This window comes from Chelonia mydas, chromosome 3 (genome assembly GCF_015237465.2).
Source record: "Chelonia mydas isolate rCheMyd1 chromosome 3, rCheMyd1.pri.v2, whole genome shotgun sequence".
Taxonomy (NCBI): Eukaryota; Metazoa; Chordata; order Testudines; family Cheloniidae; genus Chelonia; species Chelonia mydas.
Genome location: NC_057851.1, coordinates 161,438,601 through 161,457,849, shown reverse-complemented (window position 1 = coordinate 161,457,849; position 19,249 = coordinate 161,438,601). Strand labels below are relative to the sequence as shown.

The 19,249-nt window shown below is 47.7% G+C and overlaps 1 protein-coding gene across 4 annotated transcripts in view; it reads left to right on the top strand.

Moving 5' to 3' along the window:
* Positions 1 to 19,249, top strand: part of VASH2 (vasohibin 2) — a 68,184-nt gene that overhangs the window by 38,126 nt on the left and 10,809 nt on the right. For 2 of the 4 annotated variants that reach the window (XR_005224852.2, XR_005224853.1), the window contains exons 6-7: positions 14,550 to 14,931; positions 16,166 to 16,426. Coding sequence is in view for 2 of the 4 variants with exons in the window: in XM_007064757.4 (XP_007064819.2) it covers positions 14,550 to 14,931 (382 nt within the window). In the remaining 2 variants the exon portion in view is untranslated. The remainder of the gene's footprint in view (positions 1 to 14,549; positions 14,932 to 16,165; positions 16,427 to 19,249) is intronic. The other 2 variants (XM_007064757.4, XM_043543671.1) reach the window with 1 other exon arrangement.

Below are 19,249 nucleotides of genomic sequence, written 5' to 3'. Positions count from 1 at the left end.
TACAGTGATTGTATGAGGTGAATTGAAAAATACTATTTGTTTTGATTATCATTTTACAATGCAAATATTTGTAATAAAAAATAATAATATATAGTGAGCACTGTACACTTTGTATTCTGTGTAATAGAAATCAATATATTTGAAAATGTAGAACAACATCCAAAAATATGTATTAAATTTCAATTGGTATTCTGTTGTTTAACAGTGAGATTAAAACTGTGATTAATCACGATTAATTTTTTTGAGTTAATTGTGTGAGTTAACTGTGATTAATCAACAGCCCTACAAAAGGGTGATGTAAGATCTCTTGCTTTCTCCAGGAGAACTGTTTCATGACATCTGAAATGCTGATTCCATCACCTTTCCCTCTCTCATCTACCTTCCCCACGACAAAAATAGAAGCTTCGTTTAGTGTCTTCCATGCAAACTATCTGAGTGAGGGCCAGGATCTGCTCCCAGTCAGACCCAAACAGCCCCATTGAAACTGGGAATAGATTCAGGGCCAGAATCTTTACAACTTGATCTTCATTTGCAAAGATGTCTTTTAAAATACTGGTGCTACAACTGAAAGGAACCACAGTCAACCCTCTCCTTTGGATGGAGCTGACTTTGCCTGGCTAGTGGCTGTTGCGTCAGTGAAGTCCATGAGTGGTCCCTCAAGTCTACAATGCATTTGTGCTTGGTTAAAATGATAGAAAAGGGAAAAGAGACATTGGGTTTAATTCTGATCTCATTTGTGCCTGCTTTACACCCATTTAACTCCGCTGACTTGAATGGTGTTGAATTTATACCTATAGGAAAGTTCAGAATCAGGACTGCAGATGTTCGTTATCTCTCGCCTGATGGTTTCTACCCTCTTGGACGTGAACAACCTTTCCGACAGGTTTTAAATAGGGGTGGGGAAGTGGCTCATTTGGCTTTTCCTGGAATGTTATTAAAGCCTCAGGGAGCCATCTGTGGGACGAAAATAACATAATTTCTGATCATCTGATAGTATTTCACTTTCTGGATGGTAGAAGTAGGAGGGAAGATCAGATCTTATATTATTTTGGGCCCATAAAAGTAGAGAGACAATCCCCACACCTAAAACTTCCCCACCCTCCCAATGAAAATCAAAAGGACAGCAGCTAGTACAGTGACTATGCAGGTCTGGGAATCCTATGCACACTTGTAGTGTCAAGCTGTGAGGGCCAAAGACTGACTCCAGGAACAAAAGAGATGATCTGTGATGCCTGTAATCATGGTGTTATGTCATATGCCATCCTATTATTTATATACACATAAAGAGATGGGAATGTACTTGCATACATACAGAATGCTTATAGGCATGTCACCTAAATATGATGTTGCTAGGCCTAGTAGAAAAGTTTCTGCTGAAACTTTTTTGTCAGAAAATTTGGTTTTCAAGGAAATGACCATTTTTGTGGGAATTGTCTGCTTCCCTTGAAAACTTTATTAATTTTTGGTCAGCAAACTGAGAGCCCCCAAATTGGAAACTTTTAGCAGTTTTTGGATAATTGTTTTGGCAATTTTCAACAGTTTTCAGTTTTGGCCGAAATTTTTTTACTTTCCTACCAAAAAAGCACAATTTTTGATGGAACATTTGACTAAAAACTGCTTTCCTGTTAGTTTCCCTAGACAACCCCACCCATTTTCCAGCCACCTGGCATTGCTGCCAGGGAGGAGATGGAATCTCCTGTAGGATCTCCTTCTTCTTGTAGACTTTGAACCCCCAGGAACTAGTAGCTGGTCCAGGTGTCATGTGCATGGCTACGTGTTCAAAACTCACCATCAAAATTTCTTGTGCAAAGTGTGATGCCCCCAGGGCCTGTTTGTGAATGTAGTTGCTGGGTGCTGTGTAGGAGGCATGCTGAGCGAGCCGGAAACGTGCCGGGAGGGCTCAGGCTCATTTGCCCCCGAGCCTGGGCGGGGAGTGGAAGCTGCCTCCCCGGCCAGGCTCTCTCAGGCAGCTGCCAGTCTGTCATGCTGCAGAGTAGCGTCCCAGCGGCCGGAAGGGGCTAGTCCTGCCCTTTCTGCTCCTGGTCCCCCAACCCCTTTCACTCCCTGGCATCTGGGGATGTCCCCCCTGATGTGTCACCCAGCCCTGCCCTTGCTCCGCCTCTTCCTGCCCCCTGATCCTCTCCCTCTCCCCCAGTGCCTCCTGCATGCCTCTGAACAGCTGATCCTCAGTGGGCAGGAGGCGCTGGAGGGTGGAGGGGGAGGAGTTGATTGGTGGGAGGTGCTGGGGGAGGGCAAGCAGGGGCCCGCCGGTGAGTGCTGAGCACCCACAATTTTTTTTCTTGGGTGTTCCAGTCCTAGAGCACACACAGAGTCAGCGCCTATGGCTGGGAATGTATTTCTGTAAAGGGTCTTGGCAAGGATGGTCTGAAGGTCCTTTCGTGACAAGCACCGGGGACCTGATCCAAAGTCCACTGACGTCAACGGAAGTCTTTTCATGGACTTCTTTGGGCTTTAGATCAGGCCCTTGGTATATTTTAGCAGTTTTGTCACAATCTATGGATTGCCCCCAGACACTGTCCTCTCTGTGCAGGCAGCAGTGAGCGTGAGCATCTGTGGCTAGGTTTCCAGTTAGGAGACATTATTTGTCATTCTCTCCTCCCTCCCTCTCCCGAATGTCAAGATGATCTTTTCAAACGTGTCTGAGCCATGCATCCCTGAATTTTGCGTTGCCCTCCGGTTCCCTTCTCTGCCTGTGGAAATAAGATACTGGTTATAATAACTTCTGTGTGCTGACAAGCTTCCCCGTTGCTTGGCTACCAAAAAGGGCATAGACCAACACAGCAGCCCTCTGTGGGAGTCTTTAAGCTGAGACCTCCTAGCGCAGAGCAGATTAGGGAGATGTCACTTTAATCAGGCTGCTTGCCAGCTTGTGCCATCAGCTTTTACTGAGACTTTTTTTAACCACTTGTGCAATCCTTCTTCGTGTCGAATTAGGTTTTACATAACGTCCTTTCGCACTAGACGCATCCCAGAACATTTGGACATGGGAGGAGTTAGATACTGATACTGGTACTGCGGTGCCTGCATATGCAGAGAGAGCAGCATTTCTGTGCTTAGCAGAGGCTCTCCCACATCCATGGCTATTCGATTCCTAGCAAATAGAGCTGGGGAGGACCTATATAGGTCTCCTTGTCTATGCATCTATCTAACCGAACTACCTGCTTAATTAAGCCCATCTAACTATCTGCTTCCATGGCCTCACCGCGTCATCACAGGCCCAGCTGTGCAGGAATGAGCCCCCTAATGCGTTCTCTGTGCATTGTTCAGTCCAGGTTTAAATCCATCGAACAATGGAACTTCCACCCCATCCACTGCGAGACAGCATTAGAACTAGTTCTGTTCAAGGACGGGAATAATGGCGAAGGAGTCAAAGCTAACCAAAAAGTGCCAGGGGAACCTTTTCCACCCCAAATTTGTCTTATTAAAACAGGTGAAGGTAAGAAATCATAAGCTGGGGGAGGGCAGGTCACCTAGGAGGAAAATCTTATGTGCAATACGGAGGATCAGATCCTCAATTGGTATAAATCAGCTTATATAATCACTGACTTCAAAGCACCTACCTCAATTTACACCAGTTGAGGATCTGGCTGAGAGAGTATATTTAAAGAAAAAGCAAAGCATTTGTACGGGGAAAAGAGACCAGCATATAACTATGCTAGAAAGGTGAGAATTGAGGAGATTTAATGGCCTATTGTACCTGCCATTTATTTGATTAATGGATACCAGTTTCAAAGACACCTGCCACAGCTACCATCCTGGATCCCTGTGTTTCCACCTGTCCTGCAAAGGATTTCCTGGCCTGCAGGGTGAATCACATTGATTATCACTGAGTTCTGTAAGAAAGATACTCCCTTACTGCAGGAAAACTGGACTGTTGAAAGAGTTCTACTTAATAGCTAGAACCACTTGGACAGCTAATAATAAATGCTGTGAAAAGGGAGCAAGAGGAATCTCTATCAGTGGGCCATCTATGTAACTGAAAACTCCTGGGAATCTTTAATTCTAGTTGGACTCTGAAGGTTGGCACTCTAGGAAGGGCAACATTGGCATGGCAGGTTTGAGAGGAGAGACCCACCCATCTTCTCCCCTTCCACTATCTCAAGCCCTGGCTGTATTCCTTGGGAGCCATAGCTGTCATACACAGTGGTTCTCATTAGAGAAGGACTGCGCCAAAACTCTGGATCCAAATACTTGGAGATCAGGTCCAGATGTGAATAATGAACTAGACCAAATCCCTGGATCTAAACATCCTTGGACTCTGGGGAACTTGGATCTGAATCCAAAATAAGTTGCTTGGGGCCTCTCTGATTATGTACAGCTGGCCCTGTGAGGCCCTCTGCCTCTCTGATATTGCTAGCAGTTTCATGATGCTTTTGCAAGTAGCTTATCCATTTTTGCTGAAGCCTTAAACCTTCTCTGACAAACGTGTCAAGGGTGGGAGGTTTATTTCCCCCTCTGCCACCTTGTTCCAAGTTAGCAGCCTCACTCTTGTCAGCCTAAATAAAGCCGCTTCCCATTTTGTCTGCTCTTACCCCTCAGCTTTTCTAACTAAGGATGAGTGCAGTGCCTTGTGACATCTCCTCCTTCACAGCAGTGAGCACTCCAGGGGCCTTATGTGCAGCTCCCCTGGCCTGGGGCAAGGGCAAGAAAAGAGGGTATATGAGAGTCCTGTGTACTCCAAGGCCAGCTGGTCCTAAATTCAGCAGTGACCCTGGAGTCTGGGTGCTGGGGTGTGTCAGGCTGGAGATATGTAAAATGATGGAGGATTTTAGTGAATTAGTTGTGAAAATGAATAGCACAATCAGTACAGCAGGGGCTTGCAAGTTATCTGAAGTAAATTCAGTGTGGTGCTCTCTCTGCTATTTCAGTTTTCATTCAATAGGACATAGATATTTGTACTGAAAACACATAACTGCATGTAAGAGCAAATCTGGATATTCTAGCCATAGGCACCGACTCCACGGGTGCGCCGGAGCTGGAGCACCCATGGGAAAAAAAATAGTGGGTGCTCAGCATTCACCAGCCACAGCTGTTTTGTGGCACCCCGATTGGCAGCACCCCCAATTAGTGGATTGGGGCACCGCCAAACAGCTGTTTGGAAGCTCGGGGAAGAGCTTGTCGGAGGGCGGAGACTAGCGAGTGGAGGGCAGGTGGGGGCCTCTGGGAGGGGGCAGAGTGAGGGAGGGAAGAGGTGGAGTGCGAGCGGGGCCTCAGGAAGGGGCGGAGAGAGGCGGGGCCTTGGGGAGAGGGTGGAGTGGGGGCTGGAAGAACCAGAGCGAGGGTGGGGCCTTGGGGGAAGGGGCAGGGCCTCAGGGCGGAACAGGGATAGAGCACCCCTAGGGAAAACTAAAAGTCAGTGCCTCTGATCCTGTCTGCTGAGGAAGGAGATGTTATGGCTTTTGGTACCTGGGAAGGTGCTGTAGATAATTTGGGGTCTGAGATAAGTGCACCGAACTGAATGTTTCTGATAAAATCACCATCAGTGAAATATTTAACAATACTGGCATTTAAACTGTTGTCCTTAGTTTCTAGAGCTAATACTTGAGCTGAATGGAACAATTCACACCTTTCAGAGCTACTGTTTCAAGTTGGCTGCAGATTTAGGAAGACATTGCTGCACTTATTTATGCTCAGATTCTTATTTTCAGGCTTTTCCTGTCAACTATAAGGACACAGTTTAGTACTGCCCCCCACCCTCCCCGCTGTGAAAGCATAGATTCTGGAACTTGGATCTGGATCTGATATTTCTGGTGTCTTGAACCCTATGTTTACGCTGGCTTGAAGCCAAAACCCAAAACTAAACACTTCCCAAGCCTTGAGAGAAACTCAGGTTCAGGTCTGAACTTTGCAGCTGGGCCATTTTGCTTGAAACAGACTCTATGGAAAGATTTGTCTCTACAGAAGTTACTCCTTTGTGCAGTTCCTTCATAGTCAGCTGGAAAGTCCTGGCCCTCCGATGAAGTGAATTTAACTTGCCGAGCATCTCATATCCATTTTACTGTATAAATACTTTAATGCCAGCTGTTACCCTAGCATGGTTAAGGCTAAACAAGGTCAGTCCCCTGTTGTTGTCCATATCTCCTCTCCATGGGAAAAATTCTCAAGTCCTTATTCAAGGAAAATCCCATGCAGGGAACTGACATCCGGGCAACCTTCCCTTCATGGAGCTTGCACTGGATCATTCCTTTGGTAGGGTGTGTGTGTGAGACTTGGCTCTCAAAGCCCGCAAGTATATAGTGGCCCTTGGCATATCTCTGTGGTCTCTCTTGGGGCCCCTCCAGCTCCTAGCAGTTAGCTCCAGAGGAGAATTCCCTGCTGGCTCTGTAGCTGTCCCTGGTTGGAGGGAGGGCTTCACGCTGCAGAAGGGGAAAGTGCTTAAGTTAATACCGATAGAGCCAGTAGATAGTGAGCCCAGCAAGCTGAGAGGAAATAATGCTACAGAGAGCATCCTCTCCCACAGCAGTGAATCTCAACCTCTGCAGATGCCCGGTGGAGGAGCTTCCTGAAGGTCCAGGAAATGGGGGTATGATTCACTGAAGGCAGCAATCCTGTCTGCCCACCTCTGTTCCTCCCCAGGACTGCCAGGTGTTTGTTCCCCTCTCTCCCAGACTGGCAGAGGGGGCAGTTTGTGCCTCAGTCTTTATTCAGTCCAAGCGCCCATCAAAGTCAACAGGAGTTTGGCCTGGGTACAAACTGGTTAAGGCCTTCGGGCCTTGGCCCAGTCCTACATGCTCTGTATTGTTGGCTCTGTGTAAATTTGCTGTTGGGCAGTAAATTGAGCTCATCTCCCCATGGAAAGCCAGCTGCTGTCACATAGATATTGCCAGCTGCAAGTGCCCATTCCAGAAACTTTGTTGTTGATGTACACAGCCCAGAGACAGCTTGACTTTGACACTGGAGTTGAGCCCACGCTGCTGGCACTTAGAAAAATTGTGTTCAGATTAACAAACAGAGGACAGTCGACCTGGAAGTCACTGCTGGAGAATAAATAAGGAATGTCAAGGAGGGTGGCTTAAAGTCTGTCTTCTGACCTCGCGGTAGGGAGGGAAGGTACTTTATTCCTGCTAGGACTCTTGTGAACATGGCATTGTGTTCCAATTCTGACTTTTAAAGCTGTTGTTGCATCCGTGCTGCATGGAAGTGTTGGTAAAAATGAATGGTTGCAATCTCTTTCCACTGCAAATGTGTGAAAACAGGTATGTGACACCTGGATTTTTAATTTACAACTGGCTGGGATCCAGCAGCCTGAGTACTTCCGTCTAATTTAAAAGCCATGATCATGCTGTCAGTGAAATATCATGACTGTTCCATTGATAATGAAATGGGTTTGAAATGCAATGTCAATGACATGCTTTCAAATGGACTTAGGGTGACCAGACGTCCCAATATTAGGGTCTTTGTCTTATATACACAACTTTACCCCTCTCCCATCCCCACCCGAGAAAAAGATGTCCTGATTTTTCACACTTGCTATCTGGTCACCCTACATGGACTCAAGTGTCAATGCAAGATGTGATCAATCCAACTTAAAGACTAGACCTGATTCTCATCTCACACTGATGTGAGCCAATGTAACTTCATTGACCAATTAAATTGCGACTTCTGAGACCTTCTGGTAGAAGCATGTGTATATGGGCAGGTGGCCATGGAGGCTTTGTGTGGACTTAGTAGAGAGCTACTCAGAGTGAAACAGGGTTAAAACCCTTTTATAATGAAAGGAACAATTGTGGCAGATCAGTGCAACACTTGAAAGTTTCATAGGTGCTAACAAAAGGCATTGGTCTCGTCCAGGGGTCGGCAACCTTTCAGAAGTGGTGTGCCGAGTCTTCATTTATTCACTTTAAGGTTTCGCGTGCCAGTAATGCATTTTAACATTTTTAGAAGGTCTCTCTATAAGTCTATATATTATATAACTAAACTATTGTCGTGTGTAAAGTAAACAAGGTTTTCAAAATGTTTAAGAAGCTTCATTTAAAATTAAATTAAAATGCTGATCTTATGCCGCTCAGCACGCTGCCAGCCTGGGGTTCCGTTCGCCTAGCCGGCAGCAGGCTGAGTGGAGCCTGCGGCCGGGATCCTGGATGGCAAGGGGCCGGCAGTCAGAACCCCAGACCGGCAACGGGCTGAGCGGGGCTGGTGGCCGGGACCCCAGACTGGCAGTGGGCTGAGCTTCTGTCCGCCGGCTCCTGCCAGCCAGGGTCCCAGCTGCCGGCCCCTCTCAGCCCGCTGCCAGTCTGGGATCTCATAGAGTGGGTACCTACCTTCTCTCTGGTTCTAGCCCATTCTCTTCCTCTCTCTCTGCACCGAGCTGAGGGTGGGAGTGCACTGAGCACAGGGCTGGGGGTGAAGGAGCAGGCTGGGGGTTGGGGTATAGGGTCTGGCCAGGAGCTAGAATGAGGGAGGGGACTCAGGGTTGGGCAGGAGGTTTGGGTGTGGAGTGCTTACCTGGGAAGCTCCCATTTGGTGCGAGGGGTGCAGGTGGGAATGTGGGGTGTGTGTGTGCAGGAGCTCCTGTTCGGTGCTCAGGGTTGGGGTGGGAATATGGGAGGTGCAAAAGTCAGGGCATGCAGTGTGGAGGGACTGGGGGTGTGTGAGGAGGGTGCAGAAGTCAGGGCAGAGGGCTGGGGGCAGGTATGGGGGGTGCTGGAGTTAGGGCTGGGGTCATGGAGGGGTACTGAAGTCAGGGCTGGGGTTGTGGGGGGGTGCAAGGGTCAGGGCAGGAGGCTGGGTGTGTGTGTGGGGGGTGCAGGGGTCAGGGCAGGAGGCTGGGTGTGTGTGAGGGGGGTGCAGGGGTCAGGGCAGGAGGCTGGGTGTGTGAGTGAGGGGGGTGCAGGGGTCAGGGCAGGAGGCTGGGTGTGTGTGTGAGGGGGGTGCAGGGGTCAGGGCAGGAGGCTGGGTGTGTGTGAGGGGGGTGCAGGGGTCAGGGCAGGAGGCTGGGTGTGTGTGAGGGGGGTGCAGGGGTCAGGGCAGGAGGCTGGGGTGTGTGGGGGGTGCAGGGGTCAGGGCAGAGGGCTGGGGGTGTGTGTGGGGGGGTGCAGGGGTCAGGGAAGAGGGCTGGGGGTGTGGGCTAGGGTCCTGGGGTTGCTCCCAGCCCCCTGCCCAGAGCGGCTCACGGCAGGGGGCTGGAGGGGATATGCCCTGATTCCACCCCCCTTCCCCAAGGCCCCGTCCCCACCTCTTCTCCGCCTCCTCCCCGGAGCAGCGCTGCGGCTCCGCTTCTCCCCCTCCCCCGCAAAGGCCATCAGCTGATCGGTGGCAGGGAGAGGAGGAGGGGCAGGAACGCAGCATGCTGCGGGAAGAGGCGGGGGTGGGGGGAGCTTGTCTGCCCTGCAGCAGCAGCCAGCAGGACCAAGCTTCTTCACCCTGCCCCTGCGGGGGGAGGCAGAGAAGAGCGGGCTGGGGCGGGCAGGATCTTTAATGGCACGCTGCTGCCTGCCAGAGGTCCCAGGGTCCCAGCCTGGGTTCGGCAGCAGGCTGAGCGGGGCCGGCTGCCGGGACCCGGCAGGCAGCAGTGTGCCATTAAAAATCGGCTCGCGTGCCGTCTTTGGCATGCGTGCCGTCGGTTGCCAACCCCTGGTCTAGTTGGTTACGTAGAATAATAAATACAAAAGGCCTTTTCATTGGTGTTATTTCTCATTTACACCAATGTGAGAGGAAAATCAGGCAAGACTCAGAGTTCAGATATCTTCCAATTTTGTGTTCCAATTCAGGTCAGTTACAGAGAGAATCCCAGATTATGAAGTTTGGATCTGGATCTGAATTTTCCTAAGGATCAGGGTAGCAGGGGGGTTTCAGAGCAGGATTTGGGTTGTGGGCTCATCTCTAGTGTTTGCTACCGTTAAAGCAAAGGAGACTTAAATATGAATAGCTGAAAAGAAAGAAAATGTTTATTTTATATAGGCCATTAACTTTTATTTTTGAATTTATTAAAATACTTCTCAATGGAGCTATGCCAGTTTATACCAACTGGGAATCTGGCCCATCCTCAAAGCCCCTCAAGCTTTGGTCTGATTCTCCTCTCACTGATTTTAGTCTGGTGCATGTCCATTGACTTCAACTGCCTTGTGTATCTGAGAGATCACAACTAGGCCTTTTAACTAAGCCATTAATGTTTGCATGGGGAAACTGAGGTTAAATGACTAGTGTAAAGCCACAAAGGGAATCTGTATCAGAGCCAGGAGTAGCACTTGGGAATTCCTGCCAGGGGATTGAGGGTGGGGAATGGTGAGTCCACTCATGCTTCATTTTCCATATGTGCTCCAGTGGTGTATAGGGACAACGAAGGAACTGCAAATGGCCAGGGGAGAATTCCTGTGGCATAGGAGTTGTGTAGGCTGACAAATACCCTGTGGAATCTCCCACCCCTTCCCATGGCCCCTGGAGGAGGAGACGTGTCAGGCAAGATGAGGCAGGTTGGGAGATTAGCATACCTGAGTGCTATGGGGGATTCTGGGCAGCTGCACAGCCCATAGATAGCCCTGGGGAGACTGCTCTAATTTATAAGCCGAGCTGTATCGGCCCCTGCAGTAGCCTGGAATCTAGAGGGGGTAGCCACTTTTGCTTCTTCCACCTCTGGCATGTTGTGCCTTCTGTGCTGTAGCACAGAACTGAATTCCCGATTCCCAGTCCTGCAGTCAGACCCACGTCTCTCAAAAATGTGACTATGACAGCAGTATTGGTATGTCTTGGCCTTCTGTTTGCTGCACCACAGCTCTACTTGTGGGGGGAATAGAAAGGAGATCATGACACCCAGCCAGAGGGGAAGATCTAAGTTGCCTTTCTAACCAAGTTGCTGTGTGTTTCATTTCATCTCTGGTGGAGATTCTGATTGACTTGTTGCTTAGCAGACGCATCATGCACCTAAAGGTTAATTTTCACAGCAGTTGTTTCTGTGATAGCTGCTGGTAAGTAAAGCCATTTCCTTCCTCCAAAGGCTTTTACTCCTACTTAGAGCTTAATGCAATTAAATTGCGACTTCTGAGACCTTATGGTAGAAGCGTGTGCATATGGGCAGGTGGCCATGGAGGCTTTGTGTGGACTTAGTAGAGAGCTACTCAGAGTGAAACAGGGTTAAAACCCTTTTATAATGAAGGGAACAATTGTGGCAGATCAGTGCAACACTTGAAAGTTTATTAGGTGCTAACAAAAGGCATTGGTCTAGTCAGTTACATAGAATAATAAATACAATAGGCCGTTAAAAGAGTATATCCACAGAAGAAAAATGATAGTAACCTGATCTTAGCATATACAGAATATTGCATTCTGTTACGAGAAGACTGAGGTCACATTTTAAATGAAGCGGTTGTAGGCGTAATTCTCCAACTGGTGTAACTGCATTGGGCCTGATTCTGATCTCTCACTGGATTTACACTCATTTAATTCCATTGACTTCAGTGAGATTACTCCTGATTTTCACTGGTGTAATTGAGCGTACAGTCAAGACCACTGAATGCAATGGAGATACTCCTGATTTGCACCAGTGTAGCTAAGATCAGAATCTGTGTTTGTTTACTGTAATCTGGAGGTAGCAGATGGATGGAGGGATGCATATACTGCCATGGTTTATCCAGTTGCACCATGTGTTGCGCTTGGATTTCTGGGCTGCTTAAACGATCTACTCTGCGGGCTTGTTCTTTTATTCTGTGTTGCAAGAAATGCATATTGGTTGGTGGGGAGAGTCCATTAATACGCGGAAGATGTAGACCTGCCAGGCTTGCTATGTTTGTCTCTACTTCTTTTAATATGTTTTCTCTTTATCAAATTCTTCAGTTTGATGCTCAGGAGTTAAATTTTTTTTCTTGCTCAAAAATGTTGCCTTCTTGAACGTGCTGGATTCCTGTTTAATCCTCCACTTCAGTGGAGCGACTCTGGGTTTAATGGCTCCAGGCCTTTACCATGGTTAGGACAAGTGAGCTTTTGTCGCGTGTAGAGCCCCTCTCTTCTCACTCTTACCAAAGGGTAATGAGTTCATGATCTGGTCTCACTGGGTAGAGGGGCGATGTAACTTGATGTAAATTGGCATAACTCTGATAAAGGCAATAGAACTATGCTGACACCAGCAGAGGATCTGGCCGATTGCTGGTCAAAGACATCAATATGTTTTAACCTTTGGAGTATGGACTTTAGACCTCTGGGTCTAGATGATCCTGGAATCCTTTTCTGGTGAGTTTCAGGGATTCCAAGGCATGCTCATGCTGGAAGGAGAATAGGAAAAAATGGTGGTGGGCTCACAAAGTGAGACTTGTCCAATGCCAACTGGGTGAAACCACCTGGAGAAAAGATTTTGGAGGACGTATGAGGATCACTGGATATTCTTCTTCACACAGCTTTAGGAACTAGGGGCTGAATTTGAGTTCATGCTACTGTATTGATTTCAGTGGTGTTACACTGGCAAAAGTATATAGTGTCAGTTCAAGCGAGATCAGAATCAGGACCCTGATCTTTTCTTTTCTTGTGTTGGTAAAAAGTTTTTTGTTCTCCAGTTTCTAAGCAGCTGTCAGGCACTCCTGGTATGCAGGAAGGGGGGAGGAAAGCAAGCTATAGGCAGGAAGAATTTTCAGACTAATGTCCTATGCCATTTCAACTATATAATGCCTATTGTTGTGTTTGTGTTAAAGAATTTTGGGAGGGGAGGGTGTGGGGAGAGGATGCCGAAGATCCGAGGATCAGGAATTGTATATGCAACATTTTCCTTGTTGGGTCATCCCTTGTTTTCTATACTGAGAGAGATTTTGGCCAGATCTTGAGCTGCAGTCGGGGCAGTGTGGGTGAGAGTGCATGGGGATAGTCTTAAACCATCTTTGTCCCTCTGGATCCTGGGCTGATCTGCGCTAGGCCTATTCCTCTAATTCTCCCCCACAGTGCAACTTAGAGCATTTCTCTAAGGCCTGAAGCCTCCTCTAACTTCTTCTAGCTGTTCTAGGCCTGTTCCAGCAGCTGGGGTGTAGTCGGGCATAAGGATACCCCAACAACATACCTTTCCCATAGCCATGTCCCCTGCCTCCACTACAGAGAGGAGTTAGCAACTTTACCTCGCCAAAGAAACCCACTGGCAGAGCAGCACAAGGCAGCTGAGGATCCAGATTCTGGCCTCTGCTCCAGCCCCTTTATGCTACTGGAGCAGCTGAGGATTCTGGAATAACCAGCTGGCTATGGTAGGGAGGAGCACAAAGGTGTGCCATGAGTGTGGACAGAGCATGTTTTGCTTCAGTCAGCTCTGGCCATGGTAATGGCGCAGGGGGAAGGGAGCTTAGAATAGTGGAATTTGAAATAGAGACTGCTCTGGGGTTGAACTAGCCCTTAGCAGCCCCTGAGGCCGGGGGAAAGCCCTTCCTCCGGCTGCATTGAGTGGCTCCCTCTGATGCAGGTGAAGATCTGGCCCTTTGACTTGAGGGGAGGCCATTTTACTCTGAGGGCAAAGGGCCTGCTTTTCTATTTCACATTGGCTTCACGCTGGTCTGATTCCATGGACCTTAAAGAGTGACTCTTGACTCTCACTGATGTGACTGAGAGCAGGACCAGGCCTAAAGGATCTCATTTTAGTGCTTCCCTTCTAGTCCCTCCCTCTCACCCTTCAGCAAAGATAATTTGATTGGTATGCTGCTGCTGACCATATCTGTGCCCCTTACATCTGCCCAATCTCTTTGCTGGCAAAGGATGGCTGGATTTGGCTCCCACTAGAACCAACCAGCACCAGTCCTGAGTCTGTAGGGAGCCACTCCAGAAATGATCACACGGAGGTGGCACCAGCAGGGGTTGAGGAAATGATCTAGATAACTACATGTAGCTTCCCTGTGGAGTACTGTATTATGCTGGTATAAGGCAGCTCTCTTCTGGAGACTTCTCAAGGTGTATTTGGAATGGCTGTTCACCAATAACATGGTCAGGTTAAAAGGTGGCTACTCCTGATCACCTCTTTGTGCCAGTGTCTGGAGTGAATCCTTTCTTTAATCCAGCTGCTCTTGTTTCATGCATTTAATGGGATATCTGAGGACAAAAACACTCACATGGCACTGGTTGACAGAACAAAGGTGAGTTTATAAACTGGAGGAATAAAACCCTCTTCAAATGAGACGTATGGAGTGGGATCTTCCCTAGCATCTGAAGGCTGTGGAAAACTCTGAGCAGCAGCCAGTTCCAAAATGGAACCAGAGGAAGGTTCTTTGGAGCGCAGAACTGAGGAACTCTGCATTGGTATTAGCTGAAGGAACAAATGCTGGGGGCATTCACTAGTTTTTCGGCATACTGATTGGGCTTTGCCTTTTTTACAGGTGTGGTCAGGGCACTGGGAGTCAGGCCTCTTCCTGGCTCTGTTACTGACTTGGTGCGTGACCTGGGGCAAATGACATAAGCTTTCTGTGCCTCATCCACCAGTAAGGAAAATGGGTATTATAACACCTACCTTGCAGGGGCATTGTGGGAGTGAATGTTTTTGTTCTGAGCCCCTAGGGTGGAAGGTGTAAGAAGACTTATAACAATATTTGCTTTACAACCTTTGTTCAGAGCTGCCTTGACACAGTGCATATCAGATACTTAACCAATGGGCAGCCTTCCGTGGAACGATTCCCAATCAGCTTTAAAACCCACTTCTCAGGAAACTATTTTCATCATGTGGTGCTTGGGATTTACTGCAATGGCCGGTATGGCTCACTGGGCATGAGCAGAAGATCAGATCTGATGGACAAACCTTTGACCTATCGCACCCTGACTGATCTTGTCTTTGAATTTGAAGATTCCTATAAAAAGTATTTACATTCAGTCAAAAAAGTAAAAATTGGATTATATGTCCCGCATGAGCCACACAGCTTTCAGCCCATTGAGTGGAAGCAGCTGGTCCTCAATGTAGCAAAGATGATGCGGACGGACATAAGGAAGGAGCTGGAGAAATATGCCAGGGATATGAGAATGAAGGTAGGTGCATGATTTCTATAATGCCTTGGGAGTCTGGGTCTGATCTCATTCACACTGGAGTAAATTGGGAGTAATTCTGTTGATGTTAATGGAGTTACACCGGAGTAAAACCAGTGTGAGATTAGAATCAGATCTGGTATCCATCTACTCTGTCCCTCTGTGTGTTTCTCCTGAACTGTGTGTTGCATGTTCTGTAACTTTTTATTTGTAGGATCTCTCCCTCCTCACCTGACATTTGTGGCCCAGAACTTCTCCTAGTTATAAAGGGTGAATATCCAGTCTGCTGTTAGCAAATAGCTTGCTGAGTCTTGAGCTTGGAAGAAAGTCACTGAGCAGAGCTAGTGACTCTCTGGTGTCTGGGGAGTCATGTGCATGCTCCAGTTGCTGGCTTGGGTTATCTGCTGCACCAACTTCCTGCTTTGGACAGCAAAGAGGTGGTCCCAGGCTGTCAGGGAACCAGTTATGGTTCCCTGATTCACTGCCCAGCCCTATTGTATGTTACAGCAGCCCCGAGGCAGCTGTAACATGCACCTGCTGAGAGTGGTCTCCAAGGGACCATCTGCCAGCTGGGTATAACCAAGGGCAGCATACTCTGGCTGTGCCTCTTCTTCTGCAGTAGGAGTTGTGGGGAGGGAAGTGTAGGAACCAGCTATGCCAGCTCTTCCCCCACTGAGGACTCCTCAGAAGAGGAATTAGGATTATATCCCAACCTCTTTGTGCTGCCAAAGTCATAACTGCCTTCTAGCCTGTTCTCACCTGTCGAGGGAGTGAGCCCTGTTGTGTGTTGGGGGCGGGGTGGGGAATTTCTCTGTGGAAGGGACATGGTGAGGGCTTTGTGGCAAGCAGTTCTGTTATTTCCTCTGCGTCGCTGGGTTAAAGTATCACCTCATGTGCCTAACTAGGCCAACAGGGTTTTAGTTTGCAATGGCCTCCTGTGGCACAGAAAAGTCTGCCAAGAGGTGCACTGTTTTCTGTATCCAATTAGAAACCTGAAATTAAGTCTGCAGAGGAGTTGTATGTAAAATACTATAGCTGTCTCCAGGGTCTCACGAGCATGTGCTGTCTCATGTGAACAAATTCACCTCTGCAGAGGACTGGAACTGGCTTACCCCTTCATTACATCTGGTTTGGAAGTTCTGCTAGAGTCCCGCCTTTCACTGATGGCAGCAGGATTGGTTCTCTGGTTTAGAATCAGCAACAGATTAATTTTTCTTCGTTATTGTTTAATCCTTAGACCGCTGGCACTTCCCCGTTGGAGAGTCAGATTGAAAAGCTTAGAGGACACTTGCAGACAAAGGTCTGCGGTTGCCAAAGAGTTGAGAATATGACTCCCTTTCTGGTTGGAGTTCCTGAATATGCTTCAGTGGCAGCTGGGGGTGAAGAACAGGTATCGGTTGCGGTGAAACTGGATTTGATGTCTTTCCAGCCACCTGTCGGCAGTTAGGGTAAAGCAGGTGCACTCACGAAGTGCAGGGCTGCTTCCCTTTTCCGAGAGGTATGTGGCATCATTTGTAAGTTACTTCACACACCACTCCTGACTTTTTGTCTCTCTCCTCCTCCTCCTCCAAAGAATGAATCATTTGTGTGGGTAGAGAGTGCTTCTTACATGTGACCTGGTGTTACAGAGCCTGTCTCTACCGTTTCAGTTTGCTCACAGGCACTGGTTAGCACAATGGAAAATGGGTGGTAAATCTGCCTAAACAGAGACTTCCTAGCGCTGCTGCTACAGCCCCCCTCTCCTGCCACTGTCAAGGTACACGTGTGGAGGATGGGATGTGGGTCTGAAGTGACTGGCTTGTGTCCTGTCCATCCTGGCTTGTGTCCATGAGCACTTTCCTCACCCAGATCATTCACCTCAAGTCAATGCCAGTGAGCTGTGCAGAGCACAGTTATGAATCCAAGAAGGCAGTGGAAGGGGAGGCCCTGCTTCCTGAGAGCAAATCTGATAGCATCTGGCTGGTCTGCAGGGCAGTCAGACAGTGGAACCGATTCATGCTGGGGGAGTTTGGCCTATTGTTAGTGTCTGAGATTGTCTGTCTTATTTTGAGATCTTACAGCTTAACTTGTGTTATTGGTCAAAAACTGTGGGAGTCGGCAGTGCAGGCTCAGGTAAGCATCTGTGCTGTCCCACAGCAACACTGCAAAGTTCTACATTGGAGCCCAGCCCCATTCTAGCTGATGGGACTGTCAGGGCAGCTTATTTGCATTAGGCCTTTTAAACCTCAGAGGATATTGTAAGATACTGAATGTTGGTTTTTAACAGCTAATCAAGGGCCAGAACCTGCTTGCTTTACTTCCACGAGGAGTCCCACTGAAACCAGTGCTGACTGCACAGTGGAGTCACTGGGGCTCCTTGCAAGAGTAAGGACCAGCAGGATTCATCCCCTAAATGTAAAGTCTTCAGACGTGCCTGCATAACAGAAGGGGAGAAAGCGAGAATTGGAGCAAGACCCGTGTGAGAAAGCACATTCCTTGTTCAGTGTGGAATGTGTCTCACTCCATGCATGTCTTTGTCTTAATAATAAGCTCTTATATAGCAGTTCTCATTCATAGCTCTGTTTTACAAAGGAGGCAAGCACCATCATCCCCATTTTGTAGAGCTCACTGTTGTTCATCCACACTTTCCTATGAAGCTCCTTTATTTAACAAAGGGGTGGGGTGGGGGGGAATGTAACAATTAGGCCAAGGCAATGTTTGTGGAATTTTTAACTTGAGTGAATGTAGTGCTTAGGCAAGCAAGGGGCTAACAGTGCAGGTCTTGGCGATATATAGTATTTTCAGGTGTCACAAAAGCTCGCATGTACAGCTTTGCCAGTGGACCCCGCATCCCAACCTGCAGCACCCTGCTCTTCCACCCTCTGGTGGCTTATGCTGTGCACAAATAAAAGTCCAAATACACTAGGGAAATGATCTCTTGTTGACAGTGGGTTTTCTCAGACAGCTGAGAACAGTGTAGTTGGGGCCCCACTGTTTTCCTTCCGGACAGAATGTGGAGTCTAGTGAGCACTAGCAGGTTTCCCTGTGATGGTGGAGAAAAGATTTGTCCCCATCAACTCCAATTAAAAGGTTTGCTGACAATAGGTCATTTGCCTAGTGTCCATCAGACCCAAATGCAGGAAGAAACACCAGATGGATTTCCATGCAGGACCAAAGAACTAGAGAGCCATATTCTTCTCTGTTCCGCAGATGTAAATCTGGAGGAACTCACTGACTATTCTGGATCTACACTGATGTAACTGAGAACAGAATTCAGAGTGGTAGCTGTGTTAATCTGTATCAGCAAAAAGAAGGAGTACTTGTGGCACCTTGGAGACTAGCAAATTTATTTGGGCATAAGCTTTCGTGGGCTAAAACCCACTTCATCAGATGCATGGAGTGGAAAATACAGTAGGAAGATATATATATATACAGAGAACATGAAAAGATGGGGGTTGCCACTGTAATTGATTTGTCTTGTTAGAGTTGGTAAGGCAACCCCCCCATCTTTTCTTGTTCTCTGTGTATATATATATATATATATATATATATATATATCTTCCTACTGTATTTTCCACTCCATGCATCTGATGAAGTGGGTTTTAGCCCACGAAAGCTTATGTCCAAATATATTTGTTAGTCTCTAAGGTGCCACAAGTACTCCACGTTCTTTTTGAGAACAGAATGTTTCCCAGGGTCTCCAGATGTGGAAAACAAGTGTACGGTGACCCTGCACTTCTATAACACACATTAAATCTTTCTCGTGTTCATGTTCAAATATGGAGTGAGATAAACTTCTGCGTTTTGAGTCAGTCCCACTGTGATCACTCACTCTGCCATGGGGATGAATGGAGCATAATTTGCATTGTTCCGTCAAAAAGGAATTACAGGCCAGACACTCAGCTGGTGTAACCTGCCACAGTAGAACCACTAGGATTTATGCCAGCTGAGGAACTGGTCCACTATTTTTTGTCTAATCTTTAAAAGATGGCTATTCCTTATGGTTTTTTTAGATAGAGAATAATGGATCTTATACTTCTCCCTATCACACTGGAGTAAATCAGAAGTTACTCCACTGAAGTTGGTAGAAGTGGTATAAAACTGAGCTAAGTGAGACAAAAATCAGGCCCAGTGATAGCCTTTGAGACTCAAGTTTCGTATTTGTCCATAGAACAGTTCCATGCTGCTGCCACAATGTGCTTTACTGTGAGTTGAGGGCAACCGCCCCTAAGGGGACAGGGTAGTTCGTTTGCCATCCCATGGTCTCTGCTGAGACTGCTGACTAGAAGGCCAGTTGTGGTGATGGTTTTTGTGACGTCAGCGTATCTGGAAACTGGATTGA